The sequence below is a fragment of the Cervus elaphus genome, chromosome 5 (genome assembly GCF_910594005.1).
Source record: "Cervus elaphus chromosome 5, mCerEla1.1, whole genome shotgun sequence".
Taxonomy (NCBI): domain Eukaryota; kingdom Metazoa; phylum Chordata; class Mammalia; order Artiodactyla; family Cervidae; genus Cervus; species Cervus elaphus.
In genome coordinates, this window is record NC_057819.1 from 69,059,049 (window position 1) to 69,086,826 (window position 27,778).

Here is a 27,778-nt window from a genome sequence, read left to right on the forward strand (position 1 = left end):
TCGAATACAAAGGTTCTTCCTTATTGCGTGTGTGGTAAGTTGCTTCAGTTGTGTCTGACTCTGCAACCCTATGGATGGTTGCCCACCAGGCTCCGCTGTCCATGGGACTCTCCAGGAAAGAATACTGTAATACATTGCCATGCCTGTCTCCAGGAGATCTTCCCAACCTGGGATTTGTCTCCAGCATTGGCAGGCAGGTTCTTTACATCTAGTGCCACCTGGGAAGCCCTCTTCTCTATTACAGGGAGACAAAGGTGATGTGTAATCACAGATGATTTCTACCCTAAAGTGTAAGTAAGTCCTTTAGCCTACCAAGTACACCATCATCATCCCAGGTCCTTCCAATGAATATTCGTTGATTGAACCCTAGAGGGTTGATCTCCCCTAGGATTGACTGGTTTGATCTCCTTGCAGTCCAAGGGACTCTTAAGAGTCTTCTCCAACACCATAATTCAAAAGCATCAGTTCTTTGGCACTCAGCCTTCTTTATGGTCCAACTCTCATACCCATACCTGACTACTGGAAGAAGCATAATTTTGACCATATGGACTTTTGTTGGCAAAGTAATGTCTCTGTTTTATAATATGCTGTCTAGATTTGTCATTCCTTTTCTTCCAAGGAGCAAGCGTCTTTTAATTTCATGGCTACAGTCACCATCCACAGTGATTTTGGAGCCCAAGAAAAGAAAAGTCTGTACTGTTTCCATTGTTTCCCCATTTACCATCACCACAACACACATCCACAACTGGCCATCATTTCCACTTTGGCTCAGCCTCTTCATTCTTTCTGGAGCTAATTCTCTGCTCTTCCCCAGTAACATAATGAACACCTACCAACCTGGCAGGCTCATTACCCAGTTTCAAACCTTTTTGCCTTTTTATACTGTTTATGGGGTTCTCAAGTCAAGAATACTGAAGTGGTTTGCCATTCCCTTCTCCAGTGGGCCAGGTTTCATCAGAAGTCTCCACCATGACCCATCCATTTTGGGTGGCCCTGCATGGCATGGCTCATAGTTTTATTGAGGTACACAAGGCTGTGATCCATATATTCAGTTTGGTTGTTGATGTTCAGTTGCTCAGTCATGTCTGACTCTTTGTGATCCCATGGACCGCAGAACGCCAGGCTTCCCTGTCCTTAACCATCTCCTGAAGCTTGCTCAAGCTCAGTTTGGTTAGCTTTCTGTGATTGTGGTTTTTGTTCTGTCTGCCTTCTGATGGAGAAGAATAAGAGGCTTGAGAAAGCTTCCTGATGGGAAAGACTGGCTGTGGGGCAAACTGGGTCTTGCTCTGATAGGTGGGGCCATGCTCAGTAAACCTTTAATCCAAATTTTCTGCTGAAGGGGAGGTGCTATGTTCTTTCTCTGTAGTTTAGCGTGAGGCCGAATTATGATAGGGGTAATGGTGATAATGGTGACCTCTTTCAAAAGGACTTATACCAGCATGTGCGGCTCCCAGGACTGTTGTATTCAGTGTCCCTGACCCCATGGCAGGCCACTGTCACTCACATCTCTGCCAGAGACTCCTGGACACTCACAGGAAAGTCTGGCTCTGTCTTTTATAGGGTCACTGCTTTTTCTCCTGGGTCCTGGTGCTCACAAGGTTTTGTTTGTGCCCTTCGAGAGTCTGTTTCCACAGTCCTATGGAAGTTCTGCAATCAAATCCCACTGGCCTTCAAGGTCAAATTTCCTGGGGTTCTCAATCCTTTTGCTGGATTTCCAGGTTGGGAAATCTATTGTGGGCCCTAGAACTTTTGCAATATTGCAAGAACTTCTTTGTATAATTGTTCTCTAGTTTGTGGGCGTTCTGCTCAGAGGCTGTATGGTGGGGCTAATGACCACCTCCTCCAAGAGGACTTATGCCACATGCCATGCCTCCCAGGTCTGCTGCAGCCAGAGCCCCTGTCCCACTGGCAGGCCACTGCTGACCCATGCCTCTGCAGGAGACACTCAAACACTTAAGGGAAGGTCTGGTTCAATCTCTTGTGGGGTCCCTGGGTCCTGGTGCACAACATTTGGTCTGTGCCCTCTGAGTGTCTCTGGCAAGCATGAGGTTTGGATCTAAATGTGATTTCGCCCCTTCTACCATCTTGCTGGGGGCTTCTCCTTTGCCCTTGGGCATGGGGTATCTTTTTTTTGGTGGGATCCAATATTTTCCTGCTGATGGTTGTTCAGCAGCTAGTTGCCCTTTTGGAGTTCTCACGGGAGAAGATGAGCACATGTCCTTCTACACTACCTTCTTGAAAGCAATATACTGTACACGTTGACATAATAACTAAATGTTGTATGTGAACCTTGATTGTGTTAAGTAGTTAGAATAGGAAAAAAATGGCCCAAAATGGTGGTGGCTAAAAGACAAAGGGAACAAAGGAAAAATCCACAGACCAGAATGAGAACCTCAGGTGAAACAGACACTCCCCTTTCCTGGCTAGCCATGATTTGCATAGGGCAGGCTCAGAGGGGAGGAGACAAAATGTATAAAAAGAAGAAGTCAAGCTGGGTTGGGGTCTTGGCTCTCCTTTGGGGTCAGCCTGCTTGAGGGTATACTTTGCTTGCAGAATAAAACTCTGAGCTGTAACCAAGCTGTACCCCTGGTCCACTGTTTCAAATCTTTGCTGCAGTGAGACAGAACCAAGGAAATTACACACTCTCCCTACATATCTGGTGCTATGACCTGGATATAACCTAGCTGAGGCAACCTTGGCTCAGCCCCAGTGAGGCAGAGACCAAGCACAGAAGAAGCCCAACGTGGCAAAAGTTCATGCTGTGGAAACTGCAGAAAAAGAAACCCAGTGCAGTGGAAGTGACAAGAAGCCCAGCATGCTGGAAACCAGGACAGCAAGCACACACTCAGCAGAAAGCTCACACGGCTCAGTCTCAGATTCCAGAAGACCTCCAGTTAGGGTAAGAAGTCCTCACCCCTATGGCTGGAAGGACATATGGCTAACAAAATCCATTTATTTACAATCTCTCATTTCTTGTTTCCTTGAACCCTCTGCAAACAGTGGGCACAACCGAGAGACTCTGGTAGGGGTTACTCCTCAGTGTGTCCTGAAGGCTCCACTATCTGCTGTGCCCTAGTAACTGTTGTCCAAACAAGTGAGAGTTCTTCTCTCCTTAATCTCCTTTGTCCCGAGGATCAGGCCAATGAAAACTGTGGGCACAGGTCAGGCATTTAGCAGTTTTTCCAGCAGGTTATGAAGGGGATTCCTTGGCATATTCTTCCCACTGCTTTTTCCTCCCATCCTTCAGCTCCTCTCTCAATCTATAGCACTGTTTACAAAGTATTGGGCAGGTCATCATCTTTCCATTTCCAAAAGTTGTGCTTGAAACCGTTTACCTAAGGCTGAAACTCAAATCCATGTGACCGGGACTCTGTGCTGTGTTGTGCTTAGTCGCTCAGTCATGTCTGACCAGGACTCCAGCCTGGCCAAAACCCATGGTGCCTGGTTTTAGGGCCTAATGAAGCTCAGATTCTTGATGTCTCATTGCAGAAAGAATTCAGTGAGAGACACAGGGATAGGTAAGGGGTAGATTTGTTCAGATTCAGAGAGAAACACACTCCACAGAGTGTGGGCCATCCCAGAAGGCGAGTGTGGTGGCTGTGAAATGTGGTGTGGTTAGTTTTTAGTGGCTGGGCAATTTCATGTGCTAAGTGGGAGGATCATTCCAACTATTGGGGGACTGCCCACTCTTTGTCTTTTGATAAATGCCTTGGAACTGTCCTGGCACCTCTGGGTGTGTCATTTAACTGGCAGATTGAGGATCAAGGCTTAGTTGAAGTCGACTTGTCTGCCATCTTGGACCCATTTGATTTAATTGGTTTATGTTATGTTCTTGGGTTATGTCATTCTCTCAAAAGTTGTGCCCTGCCCCCTTCCCTCCTGTCTCATGCTCTTTTTGTGAACCCTGTCTGGGACCACAATGTTGCCTCTACAATCTTCTGGCAGGACAATCAGAAAATAAGGAGTCCCAAAAGGGAGGGGTTATATGTATACCTATGGCTGATTCATGTTGAGGTTTGACAGAAAACAGCAAAATTCTATAAAGCAACTATCCTTCAATAAAAAAAAAAATTAATTTAAAAAAAGAAAAGAAAATAGCTGGCACTTGTGTGGGAAAGATGGTAAAATAGGCAATCCCTCTAGAGATTAGGCCTTCATCTTCCATGTTTCCTACAACATGTGTGACAACAGCACCGCTCAGTGGATGCACTAGGGCGGGTGACAGACACATAACACCTGCTAGAAGTCCATCTGTTGGTGGCATCCCTTCAGGGGCATTTGGGCTACCAGGGACAACATTTGCCACTTTGGGAGTTAGCTACGCAGGCCATTTGGGCCCAAACCCTTACCACCCTTCTCCTAAAGCTGTGAATGTACCCCCTGGATCAAATCTCCACTCCACTTTATTGAAAATCAGTTGGTTGCCTCTTGTCATTTTGTCCTTAGGCCACTTTGCCTCAACTCCTACAACCACAACCCTGCCCCTTCTGTAGGCAACACCACTCCACCCAGCCAGTAACCCACTCCTTTATCATTACTTCTGTTATTACCTAGAGTGGATCTATGACAATGAAATGTTTCTCTTATGGAGGACTAGGGGAGAAATCAGGGACTTACATTCCCACAGAAGGGTTAAGAGAATTAGCCTTGCGGCTGTTTTGCCAGGTTCCCAGTCTCAGGGCACAGGCTTGGATTGCTTTACATCACAGTGGACAAACTGACAATGAGTTAAGATTACAACCCCTTAATCCTACCCAGCATTAGTTATGCTGGAGACACCCAACTCCAGCCCAGGGGGCCCAAGAGGTCGACCTGTCTCGACCTTCCTAGAGATCTGGTCCCTAGGAGGTTGTCATACTTCAGCCTGCTTGGGGATCCACCAGCCCAGGGGTCCCAGGAAGTTGACCCTTGGAAGCTGATATGCCTTGACCTGCCTGGGGATTCAATCTCCAGGAGGTTGACGTGCCTCAACCTGCCTGGGGATCTGCACCCTGACCCAGGGATGCCTGGCTCCCAGGTTGCAACAGTACTGGGTAGGATAAGCTTCAGAAAGACTCACCCCTAAGGAAGTCCACCCATGGAAATAGTAGGAAGCATGTTAGTTGTGGTGCTATGTCCAGTCTCAGCAACAACTCAGGAACCCAACAAGAACCTGATTGCCTTTCTGGAAAGGCTAAAAGAGGCCCTCCAAAAGTTTACCAATCCGGACTGACACTCTTACAAGAGACAGGTGATTTTAAAGGACAAATTCCTGTCCTAATATGCATCAGATATAAGGATAAAGTTTCAACAGCTACAGCAGCAGAACCCTGCTTCCACTTTAGACAAAATGGGCCAGATGGCCACCAATACCTTTTATAACAGAACATAAGAGGGAGGTCAAGGCCCAGGAAAGGGAGAGAAGGAGAGACTAGTCATGCCCAGATGTTGGCTGCCCTCCAGGGAAGCGCTATGGCAAACTCCGAGTCCTTGAAGGACAAGGCACGAGATGAATGCCTAATCTGTAGACAGGTGGGACATTGGGCCAAAGAGTGTCAAAATCGTGGTAAACTTCCTAAAACAACTTGCTACAAATGCTGTCAATTGGGACACTGGGCAGTACGGTCTCAAGGTCAAGTGCCAAGCCTTCACTCACTATGGTTCAACAGGACTGAAGTGGCCCACTCCAGCCAGCCTGCCTGTCATAGATGACCATCACGGGGCTGGAGCCGAGGGTACAACTGAATGTGGCAGGTAGACCCAAGAATTCTTTTGGTTGACGCAGGGGCTACCCACTCTATCCTGACCTCCTACTCCAGAGCCTTCTCCTCCCAAACCTATACCATTTTGGGTGCTACAGGAAAAACAATTACAGAAAGATTCACCTGAGCCCTTCTTTGTTACTGGGATGGGCAAATATTTTCCCCACCAGTTTCTGGTGGTCCCTGAGTGTCCTACTCCCTTATTGGGAAGAAATATACTCACTAAGCTGGGAACCACCCTTGTGATGGGAAGATTTTCAGCCCCTAGAGCCTTACAGCTTCTGGTTACTACCCGTTACTCCCTCTCCAATAGGGAGGGACCAAAAACTATGGGAGGCTCCAGGAGAGAAACAACAAACAACCTGGACATTATTACATCAGCGGTTCAGAGATACTCCTCACCTGTTTGGATAGGCTCTTAGCTATGATTTCTTAGATCTGGATCTGGGACCAAATGAGAAAATATTACAATATGTAGGTGACCTACTAATCTGTAGATGAGGGAAATGCCCAGTAAAGTGTGATTCAAATTCTAAACTTTTTGGCAGAGAGGGGATATAAAATCTCTTGTGCTAAGGCATAGATGGTTCAGACAAGGGTCACTTACCTGGGAGTTCAGATTATGCCTGCGTCCAGGAGGCTGTCCACCGACCGAGAACAAGGAATCCTGCAGTTGCCTTTCCTCACAACTCTAAAACAATTGTGAGCTAACCGGGTATTGCAGGATCTGGATACCCAACTATGGTCTACCGCCCAGCCCTTACGTGAAAGCTTAAAGGAACTGGATGATTCAATCCCATTGAAGAGGGGAACTCCTCAAAAGGAGGTAGAAGCTACTTTAGTGTACAAGCCTTAACTCAAGTACCCACCTTGAAGTTGCCAGACCCAGAAAAAGCATTCCAACTATGTGTCCACGAAAAGGAAGGAATAGGCTTGGGAGTGTTAAGTCAAAGGTTGGGACCTGAGCCCCAGCCAGTAGCTTACTTATCCAAGAGGCTTGACCCAACCACCTGAGGCTGGCCTCCCTGCCTTTGAAATATTGCAGCTACTGCAGTCCTGATAGAAGATGCTTTAAAACTCTCTCTTGGGAGAAAACTAACTATTTTTACCAGCCACCAAGTGAAACAACTCCTGAATGGGAGAGGCCATTTATGGATGTCCGATCAAAGGATCCTTAGGTATCAAGTAGTGCTGGTGAAAATCCAGGCTTGACTATATCCCCTTGTGAGGCTCTTAACCCAGCTACCCTCCTGCCTACCCCCAAGGGCTCTCTCCCCTTTCACTCCAGCCTAGAAACTTTGGACCATGGACAAAACCCTGAAAGGGATTGCCCAAAGATCCTCTGACCAATGCTGAGGAAATCTGATACATTGATAGAAGCAGCTTTGTCTTGGATGGAAAAAGAAGAGCCAGATATGCAGTAGTCTCCAATTTCGAGACCATAGAGGCTAACTGTTGCCACCAGGTACATCAGCCCAATTGGCTGAGCTCATAGCTCTGACTCGAGCTTTAAAGCTGGGAAAAGGAAAAAGAGTAGCCATCTACAGTGACTCCAAGTATGCCTTTCTGGTGCTACATGCACATGCTGGAAAGGAAGAGGCCACTTGACCACCAGAGGGTCCTCAATCAAGTATGGTGCTGTAATCAATCAATGGTTCTATCCTCAATCAAGTGTCCTGCCATAAAGGACACCAAAAAGGGAGCATGGAAGAGGCACGAGGGAACCAAGCAGCTGATCAGGCAGCTAAGAGAGCAGCATTACAGAACCATGACATAATAGGGCTTGCCACCCTAGTTCCACAGATTAATTTGCCAGAAACTCCTTTATAAACTGAAGGTGAGACTCATAAAGCTAAGAGTAAGGGCTTTCAAGAAGATCATATGGGATGGTTCCAAAAGGAGGTACTTGGGCTATCTTGAATGAGATGTGTTGTTTCTGGCTAAACCCCTCCAGCCAAGTTGAAGAAAGTCTCACAGTCCTCAAGAAAAATATTCAGATCCTACAGGATCTCAAAGAATGAGCTGGAGAGTCCTCAGGGTGGCTATAATCTCTCCTTGGGGATCTTTCTCCCAGTGAGGGGGGATTTGGAGTTGACTAATGTCCCTACTAACCCCTATTAGCACCATATTGACACTACTTATAATTATTCCATGTAGTATCAATTATTTAACTCATTTTGTCTCTGCCAAGGTCAACAAGCTACAAAATGCAGTGCTAGTTCAACAAGGATATATAAAACTATACCAACCGCAGAAAACATCTATCATTCACCCTTAGACGGATACCACTATAAGGACTCTGAGGCTTGAGACTAGCAAGAGGAGAAGCCCAATGCCCCTTGCTGACCCAGCTTAGCAGGAAGTAGCCAAAGAGACCTCGGTGCCCCTAATCCCAAAGAATTGGGCCTCCCATCTCTTGAGGGGAATATTTTAGGTAGTTAGGATAGGAAAAAGGAGTCTAAAGTGGTGGTGGCAAAAAGACAAACAAAGGGAAAAGCCCACACAAAGGGAACAAAGGAAAAATACACAGACCAGAGTGAGAAACTCAGGCGAAACAAACACACCCCTTTCCTGGCTAGCCCTGATTTGCATAGCACAGGCTCAGAGGGTGAGGAGACAAAACATTTAAAAAGAGGGAGCTAAGACATGCTGGGGTCTCTCCTTTGGGTTCAGCCTGCCCTCATGCCTCCAGGGTGTACTATCCTTTGTGCAATAAAACTCTGAGCTGTAATGGAGCTGTAACACTGGCCCACCATTCAAATCTTTGCTGTGGTGAGACAGAACTGAGGAAATTACACACTCTCCCAACAATTGGATCCTAGATGGTTGGGTGAAGGGAAGCAACAAAACATACATTTGCAGGACAATTTGGAAATTTTTGTCATGGATTTGCAGTTATGGAATTACTGTTGGTTTTCTTAAGCATAATCAATTATTGTAGTTAAGAAGGAAAGTGAACGTTGCTCAGTTGTGTCCAACTCTTTGTGACTCCATGATCTGGAGTCTGCCAGGCTGCTCTCTCCATGGAATTCTCCAGGCAAGAATAGTGTAGTGGGTTGCCATTCCCTTCTCCTGGAGATCTTCCCAACCACGCATGGAACCCAGGTCTCTTGCAGGTGTATTTTTTACCATCTGAGCCACCAGGGAAACCTGCAGTTAACATGAAAACATCCTTCCTTTTAGGCAATGAACTATCTAGAAAAAGCTTCACTTTGAACTCAATCTACCTTCAAATAGTTCAATTTAAAAACATGTGACACACACACAAGCATGAGCCCTCACATAGAGCAACTAACTGTTGAGATAATGTTAACCACTGTTGAATCAATGTGAGGGGTATACAGATGTTCTCTGTACTAGTTTTTCAAAGTTTCCCAGGTTTGAAAACTTTTAAAATAAAATGTTGAGGGGAAATGCACATCTAGACAAAGCTCTTGAGATATAATTCATAGAGTCTCAGAAAATTTTAAAGATTTAAAGTTGCGTTGAGATTTGAAAGATCAAAAGTTCATCTTTTATTTTGTTGTTGCTCAGTTGCTAAGTTCAACTGTCTGTGACCTCATGGACAGCAGAAAGCCAGGCTACCCTGTCCTTCACTACATCCCTGAATTTGTTCAAACTCATAGCTATCAAGTCGGTGATGCCATCCGACCATCTCATCCTCCGTTGCCCCCTTCTCCTCCTGCTCTCAATCTTTTCCAGCATCAGAGTCTTTTCTAATGAGTCGGCTCTTCACACCAGGTGACCAAACTGTTGGAGCTTCAGCTTCCGCATCAGTCTTTCCAGTGAATAGTCAGGTTGATTTCCTTTAGGATTGACTGGCTTGATCTGCTTGCTCTTCCATCTTTGCTGATACTTAAATAATTTTATTTCAACAATGATATAAACAAGATTACACCATACACAATGTACAAATAAGCATTAAAAAAGTATGAAAGTGTATTACTACAATATCAGAATAGAATGGGGGCTAATACTGACAAAAATTTTAACTTTCTTTACATTTTAACCAGGCTTCCCTGGTGGCTCAGAGGTTAAAGCGTCTCCCTCCAATGCGGGAGACGCGGGTTGGATCCCTGGGTTGGGAAGATCCCCTGGAGAAGGAAATGGCAACCCACTCCAGTATTCTTGCCTGGAGAATCCCACGGTCGGGGGAGACTGGTAAGCTACAGTCCACGGGGTCGCAAAGAGTCGGACACGACCGAGCGACTTCATTTTCACATTTTAACAAAAGATAGTGTATTCTCAGAAAAATGCCATAAAATTTCTTGTTCAATTTCACTTGAAATAAAAAGTCCAAAAACCCCTCTTATTGCCTCCTTTTCCACTGGTGAAATCTTTAAGTGTGTCCATGAAACCAGTTTTTATTCTGTTTGTGTTCCTCTGCTGGTGGAGTTTTGCGCTATCAATGAAAACCTGGGATTCTACCGCTGGTCCTATGCACAGACCTACGCTGCAAAAAGTAACTAAGGAAGGCCGATAAAAGTTAATGCTTTACAAAGAAGCAGCTGACGGCCAAAAATAGTTCAATTCTTGGACTTAGAACGCATCCATTAGCGCCCAAATCTCTGGCCAACCTAGGACACCAGCTCAGGTTTCGCAGTCCGTAGGCACCGCAGCGTTCCCAGAGACAGCGGCCTCCCGGGGATGGACTTTAGGCAGGATCACGCCCCTTTCTCCTCGGCCATTCGGGATTGAGGTATCGGGTCAGCCCCCTCGGAATCTACCAATAGTTCGCGAGAGGCGGGACTAGCCCTTTGCCCCTCTGCCAATCGAGGGCGAGGGGCGGGTCTGGGACAGCCGCCGGAAGCCGGGCCCTGGAGCGAGTAGGAGGGGCCCGCCTCTACGCTTCGGCCAATTGAAAGCAAAGGGCGGGCCCAAGGGCGTGTTCCGGAAGGCGGTGTGGGCGCAGGTGCGGAGACTGGGCTGCCCGGCTGCGGCCTCCGGCGGCCGGCAGTATGGAGGACGTGAGTGCTCAGTTGCAGGTGGCGAGCTACCGGCCGGCCTCCTCCTCTTCTGATGCTGGGCGCCCTGGGCAGAGACGGGGTTGGGAGCAGTCTTGGCGGAGGGGATCCTTCTGCGCGCGGCTGCCGGGCTGCGGTGTGCGGGAGGGGCACAGGGGCGCCGGCGGGGTCCGCGCCTTGCTGGCCCTGGGCTTATTTTCTCGGCAGAGGAGGCAGGAGGGGCGCCCAGCCCTTGCGGTCGCGTGTCGGGTTCCGGAACTGGGGAGGCCCGCGGTGCGCGCTGGGCCTCGGGCGCTGGGAGGCTCGGGCGCTGGGAGGCTCGGGCGCAGGAGCGAGTCCACCTCCTCTTGGCCTCCGGCCTTGGCGCTGAGAGCAGATCTATCGCTATCATCACCCGGAAACACACATTGGAGGAAAACAATGTGATGTTTTGAATGGAGGACTGGTAGGAGTGAAGGGATTTTTAAATCTCCTTACTTAAGATGGATCCAAACCAGATTATTAAGAAGCCACTGCACTAGTTACCCTGTACAGAGTGCGGCGTAACTGTAAAAGTCTTTGCTTAAGTGTATTAAAACAATTTTAGGAAAATCATGTATTTGTGCCCAGAATTAACTAGATTACCCATTGACACAAAATTCTTGCTCTTGAGAAAATGCAAAGTTGATAGTTATATTAAAGCACTGATTTGAGTTAATAAATTAATAGGAATATTACTATGCTCCTGCCACTGAATGAGATGTATCAGGCAAGACACTTGAAATACAGTTCCAGCCCTACAATACCTTAGATTCTTGTGCAAATAGTGACCATAGTTCAATTATCTTGACTAAATAAAGACCAAACAATTTCTAATGATAGGACTAAAAACCATGTTTTTTCCACTATGAGAAAGTGGAAAGCTAACTGTAACACTTGCAAGTAGATTTGAGACTCATATATTTTTTTAGAAATGGATTGTTTTTGAATTTTTAAAGGGTGAGATTCATGAATTGAAAATGTGTGGAGAAAATGAGTATCTAAATGGAAAATTAGACTCATAAAAATGTGTGCAGTAAATGCTTCTTGCTTGGTGCTAAGCTGCCTCCCGGTTCTTGGATCTGTAACTTTTAGCTTTAGGACTAGTACAATCCTAGCAATTTGTTTCACCAACAATTGAAGAGTAATGTTTCACCAGTAGCTACATAGCTAGGTCACTTTAGGTATGAACAATTGCCTACCTTTGGTATTTGTGGATATGATTTCTCCCACCCAAGAGAAAGCTAAAAACTATGTGCCATGTCCTAGGCCCAGACAGCTAAATGAATTAAAAGAGGCAAAGACTTAGTTTGGGTTCTTTGTTTGCAAACCAATTTTGGCTACTTTAAGGAAGAAAGGGATTTATTTGAAAGGATATAGGGTAGATGAACACCTAATCCTCTGAAAGGATTCAAACAAGGGCTGCTTAAGGGATGCAGTGACAGGAGTCCTGCAGGGACTCTGGCAGAGGTAGGGGCACTGGGTGGGCTTCAGTAGACTGAGTTGAGGAGGTGGAGCTGAATCTGGGGATACGGAAGCAGCTTGGGTTCACCAGACAGAGAACCCAGAAAGCAGAGTGCTGTACAGAGGGAGAGCTTCAATGAATGCAGAGTCCCTATTCAGCTAAGTCCTCTTCTGTATGCCTCTGAGGTAATGCCCTGACAACTGAGGGGGAAAAAAAAAAAAAACGACCCAGAAGGACTAGAAGGAGCAGTACTCTCACACAGGGCCAGGATTAGTGCTTGTTCTTCCAGCTAGACTGGAAACCTCATAATCACATGGTATTGAGTATTCAGAAAGGTCTTGCTTCACTTGTAGGAAATATTTAGCACTAGACCAAACATGGTATGGTCCCACCTAAGAAGCACCTTGAAAGAGTAAAGAGATCAAATTGTTTCCAGTGACTTAACTGAATCCAGAAAAAAGCTCAATATTTACAGGAGTACAAAAGTATCCAGCACCCAAAGAGTTAAATTTTTTTGCAGTGTCTGGCATCCAATCCAAAATTACCAGGCATTGCTAATTATGTGATATAATGGAGATGTTAAGTAATGCTATCATAGTAATCATTTTGCAGTATGTAAGTGTATCAAATCAACTCATGATACCCAAACTTACACAATGTGACATGTTAATTATATCTCAATAAAGTGGAAAAAATGACCAACCATGCAAAGAGGCAGGGAAATATGACATAATAAATTAATTAAAATTCATTAAAAAATGACATGAAATAGCAAACAAGGACATTTAAAAAAACTACCATAACTTTTCTATATGTTTCAAAGGTTAAAAAGACATGAGAGATATAAAATAGACCCACTCAAACTTGTAGAAATAAGAACTACAGTGTCAAAATGAAAAAAAGGCAGAGGGAACAGCATTGAGGCATCAGGGAAGGCAGCATGTTTGCAAGACAGCCGTTTGACAGGTGGGGAGGGATGAAGAGGCACAGAGATTGGAAAAATGGCCCCTGGAGGTGTTCATGGACATTAGCTAAGGGAATACCCAGGGAGGTGGGACAGCTACTGAGAAAGCTAGAAGAATAAAAGTCATGAAGAAAACAGAAATCATCAGAATTGCTCCTTGAGTTATGACAAACTAATCAGGAAGCTATCTAGGCATTGAATTAAAAAAAAAAAAAATGTAGTGGTGTTGAATGCCTGCTAGTGGAAATCGAGAAGCCCATCCCAGATCTGGTCATGTCCCAGACTTCTGTGTTATCTTTATAATCTTGGTGCCCAGAGCCCACCCTTACACCATTTGTCCCCCTCTCTACCCCATCCAAAGTAAATATATATATATTATATAATGTATAAATGTTATATATATTTAATATACACACTAAATATATATTAATATCAATTAACAACAGTCAATTATTAATAACCATAATTAAATTATATGAAATATATAATATATGTATTTATATATTAAATATATAATATATGTATTTATATATTATATATATATTTACTTTGGAAGTAAATATATAAGCTAAGTCACTAAGCCATGTCTAGCTCTTCACAACCCCATGGAGCCCTGCCAGGCTCCTCTGTCCTTGGGATTTCCCAGGCAAGAATACTGGAGTAGGTTGCCGTTTCCTTTACCAGGGGATCTTCCTGACCCAGGGATCGAACCCACATCTCCTGCTTGGCAGGTGAATTCTTTACCACTGAGCCACCTGGGAAGCCTCACACACACACACACACACACATGTATGTATGTATATATGCACACGTGTGTGTGTGTGTGTGTGTGTGTGTGGTGCTGGTGCTAAGTCATTTCAGTCGTATTGGACTCTTTGAGACGCTATGGACTGTAGCCCACCAGGCTCCTCTGTGCATAGGATTCTCCAGGCAAGTGGGTTGCCGTGCCCTCCTGCAGGAGGTCTTCCAGACCCAGGGATCCAACCCGTGTCTCTTCTGTGTCCTGCATGGCAGGTAGTTTCTTTACCACTAGAGCCACATGGCCAGCCCTATATATTTATATATATACATACATATATGTGTGAACGGCTGATGCTAACAGCTGATTCATTGGAAAAGTCCCTGATGCTGGGAAAGATTGAGGGGAGAAGGAGAAGAGGGTGTCAGAGGATGAGATGGCTGGAAGACATCACTGATTTAATGGATATGAACTTGGGCAAACTTTGGGAGATAGTGAGGGACAGAGAGGCCTGGTACATTGCAGTCCACGGGGTCGCCAAGAGTTGGATACAACTGGGTGACTGAACAACAACAGTATTTTTATACATATATGTATATATATATGTACATATATATGTGTGTGTATATATATATATCATATATATATATGTATAATGTTAAATCCGGAGATCAAATCAAGATGGTGGAATAGAAGGACATGTGGTCATCTCCTCCTGTAACAGCACCAAGATCACAGCTTGTTGCACAGCCATTAACAGGAGGATGCTAGAACCCACCAAAAAAGATACCCCGTGTCCAAAGACAAAGGAGAGACTGCAATGAGACAATAGAAGGGGATACAATGATGATAAAATCAAATCCCATACCTTCTGGGTGGGTGACCCACAAACTGGAGAAGAATAATACCTAAGAAGTTCTCCCTTTGTTGTGAGGGTTCTGAACTCTATGTCAGTCTTCCCAATATGGGGATCTGGGAAAGGGACTAGGAATCCACTAGGAATCTGACTTTGCAGGCCAGCAGGATTTGATTACAGGGTTTCCACAGGACTGGAAGAAATAGATACTCCACTCTTGGAGGGCACAAGCAAACTCTTGCATGCACCAGGACTCAGGGGAAAAGAGTAGTGACCCTATAGGAGACAGAACTAGACCTACCTGCTAGTGTTGGAGGGTCTCCCGTGGAGGTGTGGGTTGTCAGTGGCTCACTGTGGGGACAGGGACACTGGCAGCAGCAGTCCTGGGAGGTGCTCCTTGGCAAGTGAGCCCTCTCAGAAGAGGCATTAGACTTACCATAGAGCCTGTAGACTCCAGAGCTGGGTTGCTGCTGCTGCTGCTGCTGCTGCTAAGTCGCTTCAGTCATGTTTGACTCTGTGCGACCCCATAGACGGAAGCCCACCAGGCTCCTGCATCCCTGAGATTCTCCAGGCAAGAACACTGGAGTGGGTTGCCATTTCCTTCTCCAATTCATGAAAGTGAAAAGTGAAAGGGAAGTCGCTTAGTCATGTCCAACTCTTAGCGACCCCATGGACTGCAGCCTACCAGACTCCTCCGTCCATGGGATTTTCCAGGCAAGAGTACTGGAGTTGGGTGCCATTGCCTTCTCCGAGGGCTGGGTTGCCTCAGGCCGAAATACTTGCCCCACCTGTCACATCAGCCGATAATTGGATTAAAGTTTTACCCAGCCCACAAGAATAAGACCCAGTTTTTCCCACCACCAGTCCCTCCCATCAGCCTCATTCACCTGAGGGCAGAAGGAAGAAGCAGGAAGAACTACAATCCCGAAGCCTCCAGAATGAAAACCACAATCACAAAAGTTAAATGAAAAGGCAAAGGATTATCTCCCAGATGAAAGAACAAGATAAAACCCCAGAAAAATAACTAAATGAAGTGGAGCTAGGCAGCCTTCCAGGAAAAGAACTCAAAATAATGGTAGTGTAGATGATTCAGAATCTTGGGGGAAAAATGAAGCAGATGTAAGAAATGTTTATGAAAGACCTAGAAGAACAAAAGAACAAACAAAAGAGAGATGAACAATACACTAGAAGGAATCAGTAGAAGAATAACTGAGGCAGAGGAACAGATAAGTGACCTGGAAGACAGAATGTGGAGATCACTGCTATAAAACAGAATATAGAAAAAAAGAAAAAAGGAAAAAACTGAAGTCAGCCTAAGAGTCCTCTGGGACGACATTAAGTGCACTAACATTCACATTATAGGGGTCTCAGAAGGAGAAGAGAGAGAGAAAGGATCCAAGAAAATATTTGAAGAGATGGTTTTAGTTGAAAACTTACCTAATATGGGAAAAGAAATAGTCAACCAATCCAGGAAGTGCAGAGTCCCAGGCAGGATAAACCTGAGGAGGAATATACCAAGACACACAAACTGACAGAAATTAAAAACAAAGATAAAATATTAAAAAGCAATGGGGGAAATGGCAACATACAAGGGAATTCCCATAAGACTATTAGCTGATTTCTCAACAGAAACTCAACAGAAATTCCCTTCAACGGAAGAGAATGGCATGATATATTTAAAATGATGAAAGGGAGGAACCTACAACCAAGAATACTTTACCCAGTAAGACTTTTGTTCAGATTTGATGGAGAAATCAAAAGCTTTCCAGACAAGCAAAAGTTAAGAGAGTTCAGCATCACCAAACCAGCTTTACAACATATGCTAAAGGAACTTCTCTTGGCAGGAAACACAAGAGAAGGAAAAGACCTACAAAGAGTTAACACCAAACAATGAAGAAAATGGTAATAGGATCACACATATTGATAATTACCTTAAATATAAATGGGTTAAATGCGCACCAAAAGACATAAACTGGCTGAGTAGATGAAAACATATGTATGTATGCACTTCCTCTTACCACATCACTTTACTTAACTCTCCAAATTGTATGCAGTTATTTTATACTGTTAGGTTAATCATGTTTCCATTATGACTTGCAATTGTAAATATCTTTTTTTGTGTATGGCTATTAAATGTGAAAACTGATAAGCATCTTTTACTGTTGTGAAAAAAATTATCTACTCTTTTCACAACACTCAAATATATGTACATTACAGATAACTGTAGTCACTGGGCCATAAATTATGTTTCCCCAGGACTTATTTACCATCAGATTTTTACATTTTGACCACCTTCACCCATTTCCCTACTCTCCCATCCCCCTCCTGTGGCAACCACCAATCTATTTTCTGTATCTATCTTCACTTTTTATAGATTCCACATAAAAGTGAGATCATACAGTAACTGTCTTTCTCTATTTGATTTATATCACTTGATATAATTCCTTCAAGATCCATCCATGTTGTTGCAAATGACAGGACTTCATTCTTTTTTATGACTAAATAATAATTTGTTGTATAAAAATATACTAGATTGTTTCCATGTCTTGGCTATTATGAACAATGCTGTGATGAACATGTGAGTACAGATATTTCTTTGAGATAAGATTTTGTATCCTTTTGAAATATACCCAGAAGTAGATTTGCTGGGCCATATAATAGTTCTATTTTTGATTTTTTAAGGCCCCTCCATACTGTTTTCCACAGTGGCTGTACCAATTTACTTTCCCACCATCAATGCTCAAGGGTTCCCTTTTCTCCATATCTTCTCTAGCACATATTATCTCATCATTTTGATAAAAGCCATACTGACAAATGTGAGTCAATACCTCATTGTTTTGATTTGTGTCTACCTGATGATTAGGGATTTTAAACATCTTTTTGTGTATCTGTTGGCCATCTGTATGTCCTCTTCGGAAAAATATCTATTTGGTTCCTTTGCCCATGTTTTAATTGAATTGTTTTTTGTTTTGTTTTTTTGCTATTGAGTTGTATGAGGCAGCATTATTATTAATAGACATCAACTTATAATGGTCAAACAAAATGTGATATATCCATATAGTGAAATACCATGTTCATCAATAAAAATGAACTAATTAAAAAAAATGAAGTAATTACTGATACATGCCACAACACAGATGAACTCAGAAACATTCAGTATTAAGAAGCAGGACTCAGCACATTTTTTATGATTTCATTTACATGAGATGTCGGGGGAAAAAAAAAAAAGAACCAATCTATAAAGACAGATTAGCAGTTACCTAGGTCTAGGGGCAGAAATGGGAAGTGATTATAAATGGGCATGATTAGCACATTGCAAGTGTTCTAAAATTGTTGTAATAGTTGCGTAACTATAAATATACAGACATTTATTGTATACTTAAGCTAGTATATTTTACATTATATACATTATATCTCAGTAAAGGTGTTGAGTAAAGTATTTTAAAAATCAGTAAGTTTTCAGGGCTTGAAGAAAATTATTTGCTTTAATCCCATTATGTATTACCTTATTTGGAGATAAAGAATCAATATTTCCTTTACTTGTTTTAATAATTGTTATTTTTACCAATTTATTTACAGTAGTTATTAAGAGGTTTATGGTATTTTTTCAAATTTGGCTTTAGGTAGGAAGTGTGTTTTCTTGTCTGTAATTTTTGTAATGAATTTTAAAGCTTTATAGTTAGTAGTTTTTCTTGAAAACATAATCCAGAAAGTGGTGTTTATTGCTTGCTTCCTTTTTTTGTATCCCAGGGTTCCTTGGATCTCATCCAGAGTATTGAAGATGACCCCCTTCTGGACACCCAGCATCTTCCACATCACTCTTTACATGCTCATTTTTGGCCCAGATTCCACCCTCTTCCTACAGTCATCATAGCAAATCTTCTCTTGCTGATACATGTAAGTTGGCTGGGGGAAAGTGATCCATTTGGAGGTGATGTTTTTCTAGAGGTGATGTTTCTAAAAAAAATTTTTAACCTCCTCAGAGGGCAGAGGGCAGTTTGGCTGTATCTATCAGCATTTAAAGTGTGCATACTTTTTTACTCATGCTTCTACTGCAAAGAATTTATTGTAGACATATTTGCACACACATAAGGATATTGTTTATGATAGCAATGTTGTCTGCAATATGAAGGAACTGCAAGCTACCACTGCCCAGATGTTTTGTATGTCCTTTCCGTATGAAGGAATGCTTAATGTAATATTAAAAGAGAAACTTAGAAATTTGGGGTAGATGCATATGTATTTAAACTACTTACTCTTCATGATTCATTGTTGAATGGAAAAAAATGAGGTTTACAATGGTGTGAACAGAATGTTCCTATTTGCATGTTTTAAAAGGGAGTTGAGAGAGCTTTTGGGCATGTGGGTGATATTGTGACTTACAAGAAATATATTTGGTCATTCAGGTGATCAGAGTAGAGTTCTCATGTGCATTTGGTTGTCATCCATGGTTTCTGGCTCTCAGCTCCCAAAAACACTGGGAATTTCCTGAGCAATAAGAGCAATGGGAGTAACCTTTGTTATGAGTTTTGGTCTTTTGTCTTCAGGTCTTAAAATCACTTCTGTGTCATAAAGGTGAACTGGGTATCTTGATATTCATAGCAAGCATATTTCCACCATTTCTGTTTATGTTGATGAGTTGACTTTGAAAAGCACCTAAAGGATGGAGGCAACAGCCAGGGAAACTAAGCAGGGACAGAGGTTGGAACATACAGTCCTACCCTCTGACTTCTGGGGGTGGGAAAGGGGCTGGAGGTTGAATCATTCACTGATGGCCAGTGATTTAGTCAATCAGGCATATGTAGTGAAGCCTCCATAAAAGCTCAAAAAGAAGGGGTTCAGACAGCTTCTACGTTAGTGAGCCAGAACACTCGTGATGTGCCATACTGCCAGACCCCAAACTCGACCAGGACAGGAGCTCCTTTGGGACCTCACCCACTGTGTCTCTTCATTGGGCTGTTGATGTGCATCCTTTAATATCCTTTGTAATAAATTGGTAATCTGGAGAGTAAGTAGGTTTCTTGTGTTCTGTGAGCCCCTCTAGCAAACTAACTGAGCCCAAGAGGGAGTTGGTGGGGATCTTTGATTTGTAGCCAGTGGGTAAGAAACACTGGTTACAAGCTGGACTTGCAATTAGCATCTGAAATGGAGGTAGTCTTGTGGGACTGAGCCTATAATCCGAGGGAATTTGATACCTCGGTGGATAGTGGGAGTGATTTTAGGTGGATAATGGATATACCAGGTGGATAGTGTCAGAATTGAGTTGAACTGCAGTACACGCAGCTGGTGTTAAAGCTGGTGTGAAAGGCTTGCTTACCTCCTGCTCACCCACCCCCTTGGAATTGGTACTGGAAACATTAACATTTATTCTGTATTCTGTAATAGAGTATTTCCAGAAGCAGACATGACCCTTTTAATACTAGTTGCACTGAGCACCTTAATGGAAGGGACACCTGATATGTTTTAATGTTTACCTTTTGTACTATTTGAAAATTATTTTTACCATATCATGTATTACTTTTTCAGTTATAAAAACAAACAAAAAAAGATATAGATAAATCTATATGTTGACAGACATTTATCAATTTATTTACACCTAGGAACTAATGTTAAACAGAGAAATCAGTATAATGTTTTCCCATGTTTTATATGATAAAATTACAAATGTCTGGGGATTTTTAAAACATGTCAACCATGAGATAAATAAATCCTGGAGATCTAACGCATAACATAGTGATTATAGTCAACACTATAATATTATAAATTTCAAAGTTGCTCGGAAACTAAATAATTGCTCTTACTACAAAAAAGAAATGGTAATTATATAATATGATAGAGGTGTTGGCTAAAGCTATGGTGGCCATCATTTTGCAACATATGAATGTTTAAAATCAACACATTGCACACCTTGAACTTACACAATGTTATGTCAGTTATATTCCTCAATAAAAAGAAATAAGTAAAGTTCAGCATCATAAAAACAAGACACGTGTGTGAATGGTCTTAGAGGCTTACTGGGGGCTCTGTTCCAAGTCTCTTCCTCTTTTTGATGACTGCAGTCTCAAGCACTAGGGGCTGCAGTTGCTCTTTGCTGAAATGTGAAAAATCAAAAGAGGGCAAAATCTTGCCACTTCTTGGGTGTTCATGAGGAGCGTGGCTGTGGTTGAGGACTGGCCCAGCTGCCGCCCCAGTGAGTTTGCGCTGTGGGAGAACTGACTGCACTGAGGACAGAGGTGCACCTGTGTTCCTCATATACCTCTAGTAAGTGGCCTGGGTCTGCCATGGCTTCCTAATCTCCAGACAGCAGCTGAAGCACTTCTTTCCTGGTGCCTTTTTGTGTAATTTGTATTACATAATTTTTATGTATGTGATACATACATACATACACATGCACACAACACTTAAAAAAAAATTGCCTGCCTTTGCTATAATGGCGCTGATTGCCCTAATTTTAGGACTAAGATAATCTTGTGTTAAAGAACAAGAAAAATTAATGCCTTTATATGCTACTTTGTATAAAGTGGTTCAGTTAGGTTCAATGTACAGTACATTAAAGTAGAGGGAGTATGTTGACTTTTCCACTTTTGCTTTATGAGGATATGTATCTTGAGCTGCTAATAGCAAATACTGCTCTTGACAAATCACATACATTTTAAATAGATTTATTACATGATAAGATTTCCTGCTTGGTGATAGGTGCCTGCTTGGTGATGGATGCTAATGACGGCATTTAAAATTTTCTTTAATTTGATTTTTTTAAATATTACAGAATAATACTTCCTTATTATAACAAGTAAAACGTAGTATACAAAGATATAATCTTCCCATTTCTCTGCTTCACCCCTTCTCCCTGAGTTAATAAATGTATCTCAGAGTTTGTTGTATTTCTTACAGTATCTTTTTTTAAGTTCATAGAAATATATACAAAAAGATTACCACATTGTAAAAAGAGGTCTGCCATTTCCAAGGAAAAAAAGAATGGGTACTACAGTATTTATTTCTAAACAACATTTCTTAAACTTGAACATACATCAGACAACCTGACAGGCTTATTACACCACAGGCTGCTGGCTGCTGCCCCAGAGGTGTTGATTTGGGGCCTGAGAATTTGCATTTCTAACTGGTCTGGAGACCACACTTTCAACTACTACTTTACACCTTAGTGTTTTTAAATATTAACATGTCATAGATATCCACCCAAACTAATACATAGAACTTCAGTTAATTCTTTTATAGCTGAATAACATTCTATTATGTGAGTGAGTATACCTTAATTTATTCAAATGTTCTGCTATGGATACACACATATACTTGGGCAGTTTACATTTTTTTCTTTTCAAATACAGAGAAAACTGCAGTAAAATATCTTTTACTTCTGCTTTTACTTCTGAGTGACAGGGTCCTTAAGATAGGATTTCTCAGTCAAGATATTTCCAAATTATTTTCAACAGCACATCCCAGACCAGTCAGCATTTTGTAAGACTGTCTGTTTGCCCATATTTTGATACCAGTCTTTAAAATTTTGTCAATCTAATTGGACAATTATTTTAATTCTCTTAAAACTGAAATTAGAAATAAACTTTAATGCATGATGTTTATTAGTTACTTTTGAGGTGCTGAATTAATTGTTTTTACTCTTTTTAATAAAAGAAGTGGACAGGAGACTGCATTTAATATTGAAGTACTCATCTCTAGCAGATGGGATTTAGGGTGGTTTTTATTTTCTTATTTGCAATTTTGTCTGTTCCCCAAATTTTCTGCAAATTTTTCTCCAGGTTATCTGTTTAAAAAGTTTGTAAAGATAGCAAAAATGTATTTTTTAATTCGTAAAAAATAGGGTAGTGAAAGTCACAGGTTTAAGAGTATGTGCTGGGCGTGGACATTGTTGTCTCTTAAATCCGAAATCCGAATACTGAAGGTTAATCCTGCTGTCTCCTTCCCACCAGCTTGTGTTTGTTATTTTAGCACTTCTAACAGGTGTGCTTTGTTCTTACCCCGATCCAATGGAGGACACGTGCCCGGGAAACTACACCAACCCATTGAAAGTGCAGACAGTCATAATCCTCGGAAAAGTTATTTTGTGGATTCTGTATTTCCTTCTTGAACAATACGTCCAGTATCACCATTGCAAAGTAAGAAACCGAGGTTATAACAAGATCTACCGGTCAACAAGACATCTGAAAAGACTTCCGCTGATGATACACTCCACTGGTAAGTTCAGTTGTCTCCCTCAGCTCTTTGGCAGCTTGCTTGAGTGGCATAAATGACAGCAGAATAAAGTGTTTGATTTTATAATCAAATATATGTTGTTATTTCTGTGAGAGTGATGTGGCCACTAAAATTCATGTCACCTTAATGTCTTGAAATTTTTCTTGTATTTCCCTTTGAAATCTGTGTTATATAGGGGAGGAAAAATATTTTCCCTTCCCTTCTAGGTTTTTAGCTGAAATTCCACCAAAAAAAGACAGGTTAACTGGAGAAAAACAAACAGAAGTTTAATAACACTATACCTCCTGTATACGAGGAGATGCTTCCCTGGTGTCTCAGTGGTAAAGAACTTGTTTGCCAATGCAGGAGATGCAAGTTCAATCCTTGGGTTGGGAAGATCCCCTGGAGAAGGAAATGACAACCCATTCCAGTATGATTGCCTGGGAAATCCCATTTATAGAAGAGTCTGGCAGGCTATAGTCCATGGGGTCACAAAAGAGTCAGACACAGTTGGCAACTCAACAACAATATACAAGGTAGAGACCCAAGAGAACTGAGTGACTTAAAAATGGCCTAAGCCACCCACTTCAATAATATCTACAGCTAAAGACCAAAGAAGATGGGAAAGATTGCAGGGGGCAATAGTTCTGAGAGGTGACCAGGAAAAGCACCGTAAGCACTGGTAAGGTTGTTAAGCAGATTTCCATTGATTTCTTGCCTTCTCCATGATTAGAGTTTGTAGAGAGTTAGAGTCATCATGGTATTTGTTGTTGTTCAGTCCCTCAGTCATGTCCAAACTCTTTGCGACCCCATGGACTGCAGCACACTAGGCTTCCCTGTCCTTCACTGTCTCCCAGAGCTCGCTCCAACTCATGTCCAATGAGTCAGTGATGCCATCCAACCATCTCGTCCTCTGTCGTCCCCTTCTCTGCCTGCTTATTATCTTTTCCAGCATCAAGGTATTTTCTGATGTGTCGGCTCTTCACGTCAGGTGACCAAAGTATTGTAGCTTCAGTTTGGAAGCTTCAGCTTCCTTCCAATAAAAATTCAAGGTTGATTTCCTTTAGGATTGACTGGTTGAATCCCCTTGCTGTCTAAAGGACTCTCAAGAGTCTTCTCAAACACCACAGTTCAAAAGCATCAGTTCTTCGGCACTCACCCTTCTTTATGTTCCAACTTTCACATCCACACGTGACTACTGGAAGAACCAAACCTTTGACTATACAGACGTTTGTTGGCAAAGTGATGTCTCTGCTTTTTAATATGCTATCTAGGTTTGTCATAACTTTACTTCCAAGGAGCAAGCATCTTTTAATTTTATGGCTGCAGTCACCATTTGCAGTGATTTTGGAGCCCAGGAAAATAAAGTCTCTCACTGTTTCCATTTTTTCCCCCATCTGTTTGCCTTGAAGTGATGGGACTGAACACCATGATCTTGGTTTTTTGAATGCTGAGTTTTAAGCCAGCTTTTTCACTCTCCTCTTTCACTCTCATCGAGAGGCTCTTTAGTTCTTCTTTGCTTTCTGCCATAAGTGTGGTATCATCTGCATATCTGAGGTTACTGATATTTCTCCCTGCAATCTTGATTCCAGCTTGTGCTTCATCTAGCCCAGCATTTCACATGATGTACTCTGCATATAAATTAAATAAGCAGGGTGACAATATACAGCCTTGTATACTCCTTTCCCAATTTGGAACCAGTCTGTTGTTCCATGTGCAGTTTAACTGTTGCTTCTTGACCTGCATACAGGTTTCTCAGCAGGCAGGTAAGGTGGTCTGGTATCCTCATCTCTTTAACGATTTTCCCCAATTTGTTGTGATCCACACAGTCAAAGGCTTTAGAGTACAAAATGAAGCAGAAGTAGATGTTTTTCTGGAATTCTTTTGCTTTTCCTGTGATCCAACAGATGTTGGCAATTTGATCTCTGGTTCTGTTGCCTTTTCTAAATCCAGCTTGTCCATCTGGAAGTTTTTAGTTCACATACTGTTAAAGCCTAGCTTGGAGGGTTTTGAGCATGACCTTGCTAGCATGTGAAATGAGTGCAATTATGCAGTAGTTTGAGCATTCTTTGGCATTGCCCTTCTTTGAAATTAGAATGAAAACTGACCTTTTCCGGTCCTGCGGACACTGCTGAGTTTTCGAAATTTGCCGGCATATTGAGTGCAGCACTTTAACAGCATCATCTTTTAGGATTTGAAATAGCTCAGTTGGAATTCTATCACCTCCAGTAGCTTTGTTCGTAGTGATTTTTTCTAAGCCCCACTTTACTTCACATTCCAGGATGTTTGGCTCTAGGTGAGTGATCACACCAGCATGGTTATCTGGGTTATTGAGATCTTTTTTGTATAGTTTTTTTGTGTATTCTTCCCACCTCTTTTTAATATCTTCTGCTTCTGTTAGGTCCATACCATTTCTGTCCTTTATTGTGCCCATCTTTGCATGAAATGTCCCCTTGGTATCTCTAATTTTCTTGAAGAGATCTCTAGTCTTTCCCATTCTATTATTTTCCTCTGTTTCTTTGCTTTGTTCACTTAGGAAGGCATTCTTATCTTATCCTGGTATAGAGAGGGATATAACCTTATAAATGGAGATTTCCCTTGTAAATGTAAATGTCTCTCGTAAAAGGTAACTCCTAGTTGGTTTTCAGAACTTCATCTTTGTCTGCCACTTCTTAAAACTAATCAGCTTAAAACAATCTGTATGACAAAAAGGCATATTTTACTGTGGCACTGTCTGTCCACTTCATTGTGAGCAAGGTATGCCTGGGTGAATTGTGACTCCCCCCATTCCTCTTGGTACTAGCAGGCTTATTTATCTCAAGGAGATATAAAGCTAATGCTAGTTTATACTTGTAGGGTAAGAGAGAGTTGTTTTATTTTACATGAAGCTTCATGCTTTTCTTACCCACTCCAGTATCCTTTCCTGGGAAAGCCCATGGACAGAGGAGCCTGGCAGGCTATCGTCCATAGCATCACAAAGAGTCAAACATGACTTCATGACTAAACAACAGCATAATGAGACGAGTGCTCAGGGCTGGTGCACTAGGAAGACCCAGGGGGATGGGATGGGGAGGGAGGTGGGAGGGTGGATCGGGATGGGGAACACATGTAAATCCATGGCTGATTCATGTCAATGTATGGCAAAAACCACTACAATATTGTAAAGTAATTAGCCTCCAACTAATAAAAATAAATGAAAAAAAAAACACAAACAATAGCTTAGTGCTTTTCTTGCAGTAAAATAGAGATTGTTTTATAATAAGACATATTATTTAAAACACAAATGTGGAAAACAATTTATGAATGCAAGATCAGAAAGTCCATCGAGGACTTTGAACATATGCCTACCTGCTTTTCTTTATTGCTGAAGATGTTTTAAAGGCTTAATGGAATTAATTTGCACTCTCTTATGTATTTTTGCTTAATTGTCAAGGTTTCTACCTTAAAAAAAAAAAAGCCCTCTGTTTCAATTTGAGTTCAGAATAAATGTTTAAACATTTTGAAGCCAAATTAGAAATTTAATTTTTTCACAGAAAAACAGCTCTATAGAATTTAATGTATTTTTTTTTTTCTGTATTCTGTAGTGCATTTTCTTAAAAGTCAGGCTGTGAGTTCATCTGCTCAGTGAGGTTCTCAGTGGGAGTGGAGGGCCCAGGGATTGCAGAGAAAGAAGCATTGTAGTGGGATGACTGGTCCTGACATATCTCCAAGGGGTCGGTCTTTAATGCCCCCAGAGGAAGAGCTGTTCCTGCCTTCTTCTGCTAATGTGTGGGCTTCCCTGATAGCTCAGTTGGTAAAGAATCCTCCTGCAATGCAGGAGACATGGGTTCGATCCCTGGGTTGAAAAGATCTCCTTGAGAAGGGAAAGGCTACCCACTCCAGTATTCTGGCCTGGTCCCAAAGAGTTGGACATGGCTGAGCAACTTTCACTTCACGGCTAATGTGCAATAATGTGCAGTACTTGTTTTTCGTCAGAAGATGTCACTTATGCTCTGTGCCTCTGACAAAGCAAAAGTGGAAGCCTATCTGTATACTGACTGTTCAGTTTCTCCAGTGATGGTCTGGAGATAGTACTGTTGAGGTCCACCAAGAGATTGTCTAATCTTTTTTTTTAACTTATGTATTTTTAATTGGAGGCTAATTACTTTACAATACTGTGGTGGTTTTGCCATACATTGACATGAATCAGCCACAGGTGTACATGTGTCCCCCATCCTGAACCCCCCTCCCACCTCCCTCCCCCTCCCATCCCTCAGGGTTGTCCCAGTGCCACCGGCTTTGAGTGCCCTGTTTCATGCTTAGAACTTGGACTGGCGGTCTGTTTCACATTTGATAATATACATGTTTCAATACTATTCTCTCAAATCATCCCACCCTTGCCTTCTCCCACAGAGTCCAGAAGTCTGCTGTTTACATCTGTGTCTCTTTCGCTGTCTTGCATATATGATTATTGTTACCATCTTTCTAAATTCAATACATATGCATTAATATACTGTATTGGCATTTTTCTTCCTGACTGACTTCACTCTGTATAATAGGCTCCAGTTTTATCCACCTCATTAGAACTGATTCAAATGCATTCTTTTTAATAGCTGAGTAATATTCCATTGTGTATATGTACCACAACTTTCTGATCCATTCATCTGCCGATGGACATCTAGGTTGCTTCCATGTCCTAGCTATCTTTTGCCTTTCTTCTGACTTTCAAATTATTGCTATATGTATGACCCTTAACTTTTAAGTTGCTTATATAAGGACCCAGAAAATCTAAGAGATTGGCACAGATGTTTACTTTGTTTCTATTTTCTTTAAATATATATATT

General features: G+C 42.1%; 1 protein-coding gene across 3 annotated transcripts in view; it reads left to right on the forward strand.

Annotated features, from left to right (window-relative positions):
* Positions 1-10,594: 10,594 nt before the first annotated feature.
* Positions 10,595-27,778, forward strand: part of TMEM192 (transmembrane protein 192) — a 28,991-nt gene continuing 11,807 nt past the window's right edge. For 2 of the 3 annotated variants that reach the window (XM_043902697.1, XM_043902699.1), the window contains exons 1-3: positions 10,595-10,708; positions 18,498-18,644; positions 22,694-22,958. In XM_043902697.1, coding sequence (XP_043758632.1) covers positions 10,700-10,708; positions 18,498-18,644; positions 22,694-22,958 — 421 coding nt within the window. In that variant the 5' untranslated portion in view covers positions 10,595-10,699. The remainder of the gene's footprint in view (positions 10,709-18,497; positions 18,645-22,693; positions 22,959-27,778) is intronic. The other variant, XM_043902698.1, reaches the window with a different exon arrangement.